The sequence below is a fragment of the Heterodontus francisci genome, chromosome 9 (assembly GCF_036365525.1).
Source record: "Heterodontus francisci isolate sHetFra1 chromosome 9, sHetFra1.hap1, whole genome shotgun sequence".
NCBI classification, from domain to species: Eukaryota; Metazoa; Chordata; class Chondrichthyes; order Heterodontiformes; family Heterodontidae; genus Heterodontus; species Heterodontus francisci.
Genome location: NC_090379.1, coordinates 45,082,181 through 45,095,224, shown reverse-complemented (window position 1 = coordinate 45,095,224; position 13,044 = coordinate 45,082,181). Strand labels below are relative to the sequence as shown.

Genomic DNA, 13,044 nt, shown 5'->3' with positions numbered 1-13,044 from the left:
GATCATTTGAAAAGCAAGCCAGTACAATCTACATCGTCATGGACTCTGCTGAAGCCCTTTAGTCTCCTGAACAAACATTTTGCATAAATATGCCCTGATCTCCAAAGGTAAACAAGCAAATCCTAGAATAGATATCCATTTATATTTATACTTCTCAAATCAGGCTGCTGCCCTCATTGATAGCATTTCCCTTTCCCCAGTTTCAGTAGAACAGGAACAATTGTATTCAGTGCAGTATTTGATCATTTCACTCCATACTTACTTTTTCCCATCCAGATAGTTCTTTTGAAGAAGTTAACCAACAAGCATCAACTGCTTTCACTGAAAGTCTGTTTCAAATATCCACTACTCTGTGGGAGGCAGAGCAATGTTGCTTGAGGATTTCTAACTTCTTTAATTCCAGGTTCACTGTCTAAGCCAAATAGCCTACTTAAACTCTGTCAGCAATGCCTGTCAATATTTGCAGGACCTGGATTGTGTCTTCTTTCAGTCTTCTGTCTCAATAACTTGAGCACCTCAAATCCCTACTAAGCTTGAGTCCCAGAATTATTGTTATCACTCATTTCTGAATCATCACTCGTGCCTCAATGTTGCATTGAAAATAGGATGGTAAAGATTACATATAATGCTAGATATAGCCTCACCTCTAATTATGCACAGTTAGACTAACTTATTAAAATGTCTAGTCAAATTACTTTGAGATGAATTGTTGTAATTGATAAATAGGAATGTTATCATTAATCTGGTTGTTTTATTTTGGAATTCCTGATGATGCTTTCATTTAGTGCAGAAGGGGGTGGGAAGGACAGTGGGGACAAGCTCCACTCTTGAGTATTGACTCCCCTTATTTGGATGAGTACACCATTCAACAGCAATAATACTTCCTGCCAAACCAGCCACGGTGAATAGCTATTTATATAAACTCTTACCTTATACCCTACTTGCCACTTCAATGTGTTTTTCCCCTTTCTTTTGGAAATCTGACAATTTGGATGTCCGTTCACACTGACAACAGTTCAGCATCTACTGGGAAAAAATCTAAAATGTCAGGGCTCTAGGGGAAGAAAAAGAACATCCAAACTCAAAATATTTCCTGAAATGAGATACGTTAGCATTTTCTAGATGAGAGGAATATTTTGTATTTAAAAGCACTCCTCCCATACTTTCGTCTTTCAATGATTCACATCGTCTGCTGGAGTGAACAATAAATAAATGAACATCGTAATTTTGACTTTAAAACCAGAATGCTTGTCACTTAATAATTTTAAATTATTGACCAACTAAATGTAATTTTTTTCACCTATATTTATAAAGCTGCATTGGCATCTGCAGCTTTCTGGTAGCCTATTAATGTGCAAATGTTTAAATTATTTCTCTTAAATACTGTTCTCTAATATTTTAGTGAGGATACCAGCATATCTTTTAACCACATAATGCCTCAATTAAAGCAGTAGAATTTCAGACAAATGTGCTAATCTTCCCATGTGTTAGTATTCCATGGATAAATTTGGGCTGATAGCCAGGAAATTCCTCAGAGCTGCTCCTGTTCCATCAGTGTTATTTAAGCAGAAGTAGGGCGGAAATCCCGGCTGGAATTTTACGTCAGGGCGGAGACCCCGCCCACTGGCCGAAAAGTCAGGGACGAGCCCATCTCCGCCAGGTCTGGAAGCCATGCAGTGATTTTACATGGCCAAGGTCCTGAATTGGCCTCGGGCGGGATTTCCACCCCTCTCAGGCAGCAAGCCCCACCTCCAAGAGCTGCTAGCTAATCAGTGGGCCGGCAGCTCTCAGTCCCAGCAGCGCCACCTGGAGCAATGGCCACTGCTGGGACTGCACCCAAGCGAGAGGAGCAGCAATGGACGAGGCCCTGGAATTAAGATAAGTGCGTGGGGCCTCACCGGGGATAATCGGCTGGGCCTCGGTAAGGCACGGGAGTCGGCGGAGGGAGGTGGGGGAATGTACTCCAGTGCGGGCGGCTTGTGCCATGGGGGTGGCTTGTGCTGTGGGGGAGGCCCTCCATGGGGCATTGGGTGCTCGATCAGGAGGGCCCCCCCCAGCCCACAAAGATGCCGCCAGCTTTTAGTGAGTAGCCTCCTGAGGTGCTGTGGCACCCGCCCGCCGCAAGAGGCCCTTAGCTGGCAATTAATTGACTACTTAAGGATCTTAATTGGCCTGGGGTGGGCGGGCCGTTTGTCACTTCCCCCTTGTAAAATTGCAGCGGGGGTGGGAAGGCAATAGGAATGGCACCCCCTGCCTCCCGCTCAGTTTTATGCCCCCACCCTGCCTCCAGCCCGCTCCTGTGGGCAGGGGAGGGTTGTAAAATTTCAGCCTCCATATTTTACATTCTTATATTTTCAGTAATGTATGTTTAGCTTTCGATTCCTTTTCTAAATGTCTGTTTTTCTATTTTAATATTACTTGTTTTTATGTTTCAATTATTTATTTTTATTTCCCTTATTTTCCAAATATGGATTTTAAAGCATTTTGCTTTCTCCTCTGCTGGCAGCTTCACACAACTATCTGTAAAATTATAAGGTGCTTCATGATTGTGGAAGAATAATTTAATTACAGTGCTGCTGTAGATTTATTTATAATACTTATCCACACCTCACTACTGCATTAAGTCATTGAATGCATTTTGATGTGGAGTTTTCCAGGCAGTTGTTAATTAGCCTCATTTAATTAAACTGCAATAAGTAGAAAACAAAGGCAAAAGAAACTTGAACAGAGTAAAAATGGAAATAGGAATAGAAAATGAAAAATTAAAGTTAAGGCAGGTAATAAATATTAAAGACACTATTTTGAAAGATGAAGTGATATTTCTGTGGAGTTATCAAAAGTCATGAATTCAATTCAGTCCCTTCTAATAATTGCTGCTTGTGTCAATAAATTGTACCAAAGGATGAAGGTTACAAACCTGGTTCATAGCTGGGTACCATTAACCATACTTTGCTAGGAACCTGATGGCTGTTTCTCTGTTGCAGGTGTAAGTCTGGCTGGCAGGGTGAGCGATGTGATAAGTGCATTCCTTTTCCTGGCTGTTTACATGGGACCTGCACCAAACCTTGGGAATGTATTTGTGACAAGGGTTGGGAAGGCAGCCTCTGCGACACAGGTCTGTTCATTCATGCAGTGCCCTGCAAATGCAAAAGAAAAACTGTAAAATGCAGCCCATAAGTTAAAAACAATTGGCAAGTATCCAGAATTATATTTCAGCCTGATCAACAATTTGGGATCTGAAAACTTATCAGTAAATTTATCTTCAGGGGAATTTTTAATTTTGAGGACTGAGACTTATCTAGAAATAGCCACATGACCTTTTAACAAAATTGATTTGATATTAGCTCTATTTTCTATACACTAGTATCTTTGTTCCATATTGTTAACATTTTATAGAAACTTGAAAATTAGAGACAGATGTGCCTGTGTATCCCTGCGATTTGGGATGGAGTCAAAGGCCTGTTAATGTGGTGGATGGAAGTATTGTCATACAAGCATTTGTCCCCTTAAAAGATTCTGTGGCTCTTTTGGCCCAAGAGGTTTAAGTACAGCCAAGGTCTATAATTTCTGTGTCATTCCTTTTCTTTCCTCAATAAAGGTGTAATATTTTCCATCCTCCAGTCGTTTGGGACAAATCATGTTGTAAACGATTTGGGCGGCACAGTGGTGCAGTGGTTAGCACCGCAGCCTCACAGCTCCAGGGACCCAGGTTTGATTCTGGGTACTGCCTGTGCGGAGTTTGCAAGTTCTCCCTGTGACCGTGTGGGTTTTCGCCGGGTGCTCCGGTTTCCTCCCACAGCCAAAGCACTTGCAGGTGATAGGTAAATTGGCTGTTGTAAATTGCCCCTAGTGTAGGTAGGTGGTCAGGAATATGGGATTACTGTAGGGTTAGTATAAATGGGTGGTTGTTGGTCGGCACAGACTCGGTGGGCCGAAAGGCCTGTTTCAGTGCTGTATCTCTAAATAAAATAAAACATTGTGGCTAGTGCCTCCACTATATCCTCCCTCAGCTTCTGAAATTTATACCAGCTGGATCTGTTGACTTTTCTGCTTTCAGTCTCATTCAATTGTTTAGTTTCCTTTTTGCATGCTGTTTATTATCCTGAAACATTTCTATTTGATTCCATAAATGCATCCACAGCCTTCTTTTAGGAGTTCACAGTATTATCTAAAGTCGCACAAACATCACAGTAATACATATACATATTTATTAATAGGTAGAAAATCTGTTCTCATCTTTTCATAGTACCTGGAGAATCTTAGACAGGATACTAGCAAATGATTAAATGCTATTTGTACACATTTCAACAATGTAACAATGCCATAGAAATTATGAGACTTAAAGTCTTCTAGGCAGTTTTTGGAACAGTTCTATTATTTGTTTTATTAATTTCTGTATTCCAACCTCCATGAGATTAAAAGGGGAACTGTGCTTCAGTTGTGCAAAAACTTGGTTTTAGGGATCATAACTCAGGAAGGCTACACTGTTTTTGGAGGGATGTCATTGCAGATTCACCAGAATAATACCAGGGGAGGACAAGTTGCAAACACTTGAATTCCCTTTAGTATAGAAGATCGACGGGTGATCTGATCAAAGTGTTGAAAAAATTAAAATGATTTGATAGGGTGCAAATGGAGAAACTATTTCCTTCAGGGAATCAAGAACAAATCATAAAATTAGAGCCAGGCCATTTGGGAGCAAAATCAGAAAGCACGTTTTCACACAAAGCGGAGTGGAAATCTGGAACTCTCTCCCCAAAATGCTGTGGATGTTGAGTTATTGGAGATTTCAAGACTGAGATTGAGATTCTTTTCTTAGGTGAGAGTGTTAAGGCCTATGGAGCCTACTCCTGTTCCTATGTTCCTATTTGATGGAGGAAAAATTGTAGCTGTCTGTATTAAATGAAAACAGCGAATGCTGGAAATACTCAGCAGGTCAGGCAGCATCTGTGGAGAGAGTTAACGTTTCGGGTTGATGAGCTTTCATCACAACTGCGAAAAGTTAGAGGTGTGACAAGTTGTATTTGCTTAAAACCTCTCCCTATACAAGCTGCCTGACCTGCTGAGTATTTCCAGCATTCTCTGTTCTTATTTCAGATTTCTAATATCTACAGTATTTTGCTTTTGTATTAGCTATTTGGCATGGTTACAGGAGTCCTGGGAATATCAGCATTGTTAATATGTGATTGACAGCTGTGAATCAACATAATGAAGGTATTCAAGTATTGCTGAAAATAGAGACATGTTATTGAAGCTTTTAAATTTTTGCTCATTCTGAGTACCATACTATTAATCTTGTTTGACATGCAGACAGAATCCAGGATCCAGAGCAGACTGATGCACAACAGGACTCAACCAGTAATGATTCTTTTCAGCTTTCCTGTCTCCTGAGTGACAGCATTTCTGTTTGCGCCACACTTTTGTGCATCATTACTAATGACAGCCGAGATTAGGGAGAGTTTCCCTGGTGCGAGGCGAGAACTGAAATACTAGGGGTAATTTTAACATTGGGCAATTTTGTAAAACAGCTGATATTGAATCAGCCATGTCTCTCAATTTTCATTTCCATTGAAATCAATGGAAAAAGACTTGCTGCTTCCAGGAAGATTCGGGAAAGAACAGAACAAGGAAGCCAGGCAAAGGAGGCCATATATGTTAGCCCAGCACTTTCAATAAAGAAATGTTCACTTAGCTAAAAAGTCCATTCCATACTGTCTGTTTTCCCTCCCACACCCTCACAAAGTCCATCACTGTTAAAGACTTCTGTCAAATTCCTTCATAAACAGAAGTCTACATATCTGCTACAATCATCTAAACCCCAACAAAATGAAAGCATGCACAGAAATGAACTCAGAACTTTGCAGTGGAAGCTTAGTGCACTTGCCCCGTGCTTCCTGACCAGTTCATACGTAAAATGGCAACTGTGGTTCCATCATTTAAAAAAAATATATACTTTATTCATAAGATTTGTAAAGGTACATTACACATTGGTTCAAATTTGACATTACATTAAGTGCAATACAGATCAGTTTCTTTCAATAAAATACATGAGGTGCCTCACTCCACTTGCCATTACAGGTTTTATTCACAATGTACATTTGCGTTTCATGCCAGGCATTCTCTGATGCACACAGCCTGAGAGATTTTACACGGGTTCCAGCCCCTCAGTTCACTATGGTGGGAGCGCTTTACACAGTGTCCTTTCCCCATTGAGCCATTGCAATGGCTGCCCCAAGCTTTAGTGTGTCCCTCAGCACATAGTCTTGGACCTTGGAATGTACCAATCTGCAACACTGAGTCAATAACAGCTCTTTGCACTGCAAGACCAGCAAGTTTCAGACAGACCAAAGTGCATCTTTCACTGAATTGATGGTCCTCCAGCAGCAGTTGATGTTTATCTCCCGTAGTGCGTCCCTGGGAACAGCCCATAGAGCATTGAGTCCTGTGTTACAGAGCTGTTCAGGATGAACTTTGACAAAAACCACTCCATATCTTTCCAGGCCTGCTTTGCAAAGGCACATTCCAGAAGGAAGTGGGTGATGGTCTCTTCCCAAATGCAGCTGCCTCAGGGGCAGTGTGCAAATGGCACTGAGGCTCTGGGCATGCCGGAAGGATCTACCGGAGGAACCTTCTCACCACCAGCCAAGCTACATCTTGGTTCTTGTTTGAAAGTTCTGCAATGAAGCATTCTGCCAAATGAGTTTGACAGTCTGTTCAGGGAACCATCCGCCAAAATCTATCATCTCCTTTTCCCACAGGACCTTGAGGATGTTACGTGTGGACCAATGCCTGATCAAAGGTGTTTATCTGAACAAACTTTTCTACGGGGAGCAGGTGGTGTGGCACCATCTAACTGAATGGCGTGTTCTGCATCACCATGGCCAGACCTATTCTTTGCAACATATAGAACCTCAGCACGTAGTGACACTTGGTGTTTGCGTATGGGGGTTCTATGCACTGCTTGATGCAGCCACACACAAAGGCGACCATCAGGATGAGGGAGATGTTGGGTACGGTTTTTCCCCTTTTATCTAGAGGTTTGAACATCGTGGCCCTGAGGTCCATTTTCGATCTCCAGCTAGAATGGAAGATGGCTCTGTTGACTGTCATGGCGCAGGAACGGGGCTATGGGCCAGACCTGTGCCACGTACAGTAACACCAAGAGCACCTCGCACCTGATGACCAGGTTCTTACCCACAATGGAGAGGGACAGCCACTCCCTGATGCCCAGTTTCTGTTTCGCCATGGCTATTCACTCCTTTCAGTTTTTAGTGCACGCCCCAGCCCCTCAGAACCATATCCCCAGCACCTTCAGGTAATCTGACCTGATGGTGAAGGGGACAAAGGATTAGCCAGCCCAGTTCCCAAAGAACATCACCTCAGTCTTGCCACAATTTACTTTGGCTCCCGAGGCCAGTTAAAACTGGTCACAGATGCTCATCAGTCCGCAAACTGACAGCAGATCTGAGTAAAAGATGGTGGCGTTGTATAGGGAGGCTTTGACCTGAGTGCCTCTGCTGCCTGGTATTGTCACCCCTCCTATGCCACATCCTTTCTAATAGACTCAGCAAAAGGTTGGAACCTACTTACATCATAGGATCCTGATTTCCATATTAAAAGGGGCCTATTGCCTGAATTGGACCCTCAGATATAGGTTCCTTTTGAAACGATGCCAGTCATTGGCCCCATTTTGAGAACATTACCATCCATTAATGCCTGACGAATGGAGCCAAATTCAACCTCTGTGAGTGGTAGAGGGTTTAAATTGGCAACAGAGCTTTGACTTACCTTGACCACACTTGCGAGGTCATTGAACTGCTTCTTGCACTGTATGGCAGTTTTTGGGATGGTGCAAGTTGCACTGACTGCCTCTGCCACCCCCCTAGGAAACCTGCACCACCTACAGATGGAGCTTACTGCCCTCATTCTCAACAGTGTGCCTCTTCTGGCCCTCACTTATGCTTCCAACACCTCCAGTGATGTACTTGAGAAACAGGGTGCTCGTCTAGCTGCTGATCTTACCCCGACCCCCTCACCCCAAACCTCCTGCTGTTGCTCAAGAAGTGATGGCTGGCTGCAGCCTGTATTTCCCTCCTACCCAGTGGTGGTAAGTCTATCAGAAGTGGTATTACCTTTCCAAACCCACTCTGCATGGCAAATGTGCCCTGGGAAGAAACTGCAAAGGTTTAGCGATGGATTCAGATGGGTGGGTACAATTCCTGTTCAGCTGCTAACCCACCACCAGGATAAGAATTCAGCCCACTAGCTTCAAAAAATCTATGATTGCTTTCACGGCCAATTCTTGCTATTGGATTGATTTATTTACAAACTTCAAGTTAGACAGTAATAACATACTATTATGATTGCCATGGAGACCAGCAACAAATGAAAAGAATCGAATCCACTGACTGACCTCAATTTAGGAAACCAAAAATCAAACGGACAAGATTTCATTTTTATAAATTTTACTTTAACACTCAAACCAAAACCAACATAAATTAAACATGAACTAATGGCTAAATCACAGTCGATATATGTCTTAAAGGTTACACATTAACCATCAGATGCAACAAGGATAAATCTCACAAGTCCTCTGACAATCCTTTCAGCAAAATGGCACCAGACAGTTCCAAAGTCCTTCAGGTTACAAGTAGCTCTCCAGAGCCCATCTTCCCAAGATGCAAACGCTCACCTCCACTCTCTGCAATCCGAACCTCACCGATACCGACTCCAACAAACCTGCACACCCTTCTGGAACTTGCATGGTTTTGCTTACAACAGTCCTGGTGGTGTAGCTTCACTGATCCCGCCTTTTGTAACTCTTTAAGCCACTGGAAACAACACTGGCAATTTTTATTTTCCAAAAGGTAGCTTCCAGAAAACAGGGTCAGTTCAGCAGCTGTCGGAAACTTTTAAAACAACACCCAGCTTTTCAGCTTTTGCAGTCTCTTTAACAACCACTCTCCCCAAGTCTTCTTGTGAAACACACACAGCCTTTTTTGCTGGTTTAACACTTCGGTAGAGGTTTCTTTACCTCCCAGTCACATGTCCTTGGCAAAAAAAACTGTTTTTCCTCAGTCACAGGACTGTTTGATTGTCTAAGCTGGGTTTGGCTTCCAATCTGGAAACATCCCAGCCTCAAATCAGGGACCATCTCAAAAACACAAACACAAGCTGTACAGCATCACACATACTGATTAAAAATGTAATGCATTCTTTCTAAAAAGATGAAATTCCCTTCAGTACTAGGATGATCTATGATTCCAAGGGCATTCTGAGGGAGGTATGGGAAGCCTCTGTTTTAGAACTCTGCTGTGCCCGATTGTATCTGCGTATAATCTTGTGCATATTGAGTGATTGATACGGCAGGTGCCTTTAACACAATGCATTAGTAAATTTTCAGTTATCTTTCACGTAAAATCATTTGAATTAACAATCTTTAAAAAATGAACACTTACTTTGTTAATGTATCAATATTCATGCAGCAGAATGGTTTCTCTGTTTTAATTAGCTGTCTTTTTTTATTACAGCCTCCCACAACTGCATACCTGCACAGCCCTGTGCTAATAATTCTACATGTATAGAGAGTGAAGATGGTGGTTACATATGTATCTGTGGACAGGAGTTTATAGGAAGCCACTGTCAACTCAGGAAAGGGTCCTGCTACATCAATGGGTAAAGGATGCATGCAACATGCTGTTAAAAACTAAACAATAGGCTTTTAGGCAGCATTCAACAGATTCAATTATAGATATTTGAAGTGAACTATATTCCACTCATCTGACTTCATCCATCCAGAATGATCCAAAGGTCCCCTACTGCAACATCCACATGATTCATAAATAATTGCAGCATTTTTGCTTCCATCTCAATCCATTCCATGCGTTAATCGTTCTGTGTATGAAGAAAAATTTCCTGATATCATTCTTAAATTTACCTTTTACTAATTTAAAAGTGTGACCACTTCAACTTGCTCATTTGATTTCCATCCTGTTCATAAGCTTAAGAGAGACCCGAGCCCCAAAATACTCAATTTAGATATTCCTGCATTCTTGCCTACACTAACTATGTCAGCAGGAGATAAAGTGCATTGTGCTGTGCCAAAATCAATTTAAATTCTTTATTACAGTGAGGAATAAATTCACACCTGCAAAAATTTTATCTTTAACTGGGCTTCACTGAACAGCAAGTGGTTTAAAAATCACTTTGCCACGTCTGTACACAGAACAGTATTCAATAACATGACAAATTGGAACAGAGAAGGAGGCTTTTCAGCCCTTGTGCTGGGGCTAGCTTTTCAACCATGTTATCTAATTCCATTTACTTTCGTTTCTTCATATCCTTTCAAATTACATCCAGTTTGCCCTTAAACGTTGTTACAGCCTGTCCCTCAAAAGTCACTTGAAGTAAGGCTTTTCGGCTATGTAGCACAACAGGTTTTGCAGCCAGAATCAACCTCTCCTTTAAGAGTTGATAGCTGCCTTTAAGTAGCATTATGGCCTCCCGATATTGGGTCTTCCAAAGGGCATACAGCCAATGAACAGCACTGGTAGCACTGGCTGCATGTGTGAATAATCATCTGGCACCACAGTTATTGCACGTTGTCTGCAATACTCTCAACTGGCACAGGTAATCCATGCAATGCCCCCTTTTCTCGTGCACATTTCCAAGTGCTCCCAAATTTCTAGGCCCATATTTATCAAGCCATTGAGTTATGCAGATCTGCCTCACAATTGCAAATAATGTGCAATCACATTGCTGCCCTTAAACAGCCTGCTTATGCAATTGGGTTTATGGCCATTGTTTCACAAGTTGCAATTTATGTGTATATATTTTTGGTCTAATTATTTTGTGAATATTTGTCATTTGCCATGAATGATTTGCACTGAGGAGTGTACCGTGAGCACTTTTTGTGACAACAGAGTTTTATTGTGTATGGGAGCAGTGAGTTTTGAAGTCCATTGAAACCCATAGTTGATTGGAAAAAAATGGTACAACTTTGAGTTGAGCTTGTTGTAACAGGCTGAGAGGTTGCAGCATCACCTCTGGAGAAAGCAAGAACAGCAGACTCTCTCGTAATGTTAGAGCAGATTTTCCTGATCCTGTGTCTGTAGCAATTGGATTATGTAGATGCCCTTAATACTGGGAAACAAGGCATAGAGAAATGCATGACCATAAAAAAGCTAGAGTGATTTAGTTTTTTAAACTTATATAAATTAATGAACAAAAAAAATGAGTCTCAGTTAGTGGCATGCACGCTTCCCCAGCCAACTTCCTGCAATCAAATTGCCCAGGAACAGTAATAGCAAAATCTCTGCCAAATTTTACGGTAACAATGCCCATTTTTCAAGGAAGCAAGAGTAGCAGATATTACCGTTATCAATCATTCCAAACGGACTGCTGTCACAGTTTGAAAGATATTGATACATTATAGATAGATCAATTCAATATCTGTTATTTATCTATTTGATTGCAGGTCACTTTGTCAGAATGGAGGAAGTTGCTTTGATGATAATGGGTTTGCGGTTAAGGCTTACTGCCTATGCTTGCCTGGTTTTACTGGAGAATTCTGTCAAATAAGCATCAATAACTGCAACCCAAACCCTTGTGCCAACAATGGAACCTGCACAGATCTGGTTTCTGACTTCAGCTGTTTTTGTCTTGGTGGGTTCACTGGCAAATCCTGTGAGTATTCAGTCACATCTTGCCTTAGTCATCCATGTCAAAATGGAGGCACTTGCCATGATCATCCTGGGGGAGGCTTTGATTGCACGTGCTTGCCTGAATATGGAGGGGAAACCTGTCAAAATCAGACATTTGAGAGTTTTAATCGTGATGCAAAGGAAAATGTATCTAAGCATGCAGGAACCAGTTGGGTCAGACGTGGCAAGCCTTTTCATCCACTGCTGCAAGCCTCTCATAAATCAACACACCAACAAGGTAATGGGATGCTCAAGATCACAGTCAAAGAAACCATTCACAAATCCAACCCACTGCTCAATAGTAGTCAGGTGATCTGCTTTACTGTGCTTGGATTAGTGACATGTCTTGTGATCCTGGGGACCACAGGGATTATCTTCTTCTCCAAGTGTGAAATGTGGCTGGCAAATGCTAAATATCGGCATCTCCTCTGGAAACAGAGAAAACATCTTCTCCAAGATGAAAACGAAGACCTTTCAGTCAAAATTATATTTCCAAGTGTGAATAAATTGACAAACTATGGAAAAAACTATACATCTATCTGAAGATTTTTTTGTAAATCAAATATGCCAATATTGTATTGCATTATTTAAGGATGATTACAATTGTTACAGCATAATCTAGCATTTTGTTAATAACTTTGTGCTGTATTGTTTGAATATTTCTGATATTTGTCATGAATACATGTGTTTCTAAACATGTGAAGTGCTAGTCCAAGGTTTTGAACAAGAAAGGGACCTATATGGCATGATAGTGTTTTTAAATTCCCTTGGTTTTATAAGCTGCAGAATGGTGATAGCAATGAATTAAATTCTCTTTTAATTGAGTACAAGCTGCTGGAACACAACTGAATCCTTTTGAAATCTGAATTCATAATTTATATAGTCTGCTGCAGTAGATTTAGCTACATATGTTAAAAACATTCAAGTGCTTAAGATGCTCATCTATTTATATAACTTGTCATTTTACTTTAATGACAGTCTAGCAGTATTGTGACAGATTTCATTTTGCATCATAATTACATACAAGAATTCATTTAAGTGCCATTGACCAAATAAATGCTTATCTTTGTCAGACAATGTACTGAAATGCAGTGGCATTGAATAAATAGCGTTATGTAGTCAGTGATGTCTATTTGCAAGGTTAATTGTTCATTTAGTATGCTACTCAGCAAGTCTTCAGTGAGAATGGTGTCAAAAGGCGAAATCCCTATTTCTGAATTCATAGATTCAAATCCTACCCAAGCATGTGAGATAAGTTAATCCACAAAAATAGCTGCAAAATGTGACAAGTGAAATCCGAAAGAAAGAACTTGCATTTATATAGTGCTATCCATCAGGATGT

The 13,044-nt window shown here is 41.2% G+C and overlaps 1 protein-coding gene across 1 annotated transcript in view; it reads left to right on the top strand.

Annotated features, from left to right (window-relative positions):
• The window catches only part of LOC137373322 (protein delta homolog 1), a 135,139-nt gene extending 122,412 nt beyond the window's left edge, over nt 1-12,727 (top strand). Inside the window, exons 7-9 of the mRNA XM_068038146.1 lie at nt 2,985-3,004; nt 9,531-9,675; nt 11,477-12,727. Of these exons, the coding sequence (XP_067894247.1) occupies nt 2,985-3,004; nt 9,531-9,675; nt 11,477-12,245 (934 nt within the window). The 3' untranslated portion in view covers nt 12,246-12,727. The remainder of the gene's footprint in view (nt 1-2,984; nt 3,005-9,530; nt 9,676-11,476) is intronic.
• The last annotated feature ends 317 nt before the right edge of the window (nt 12,728-13,044 follow it).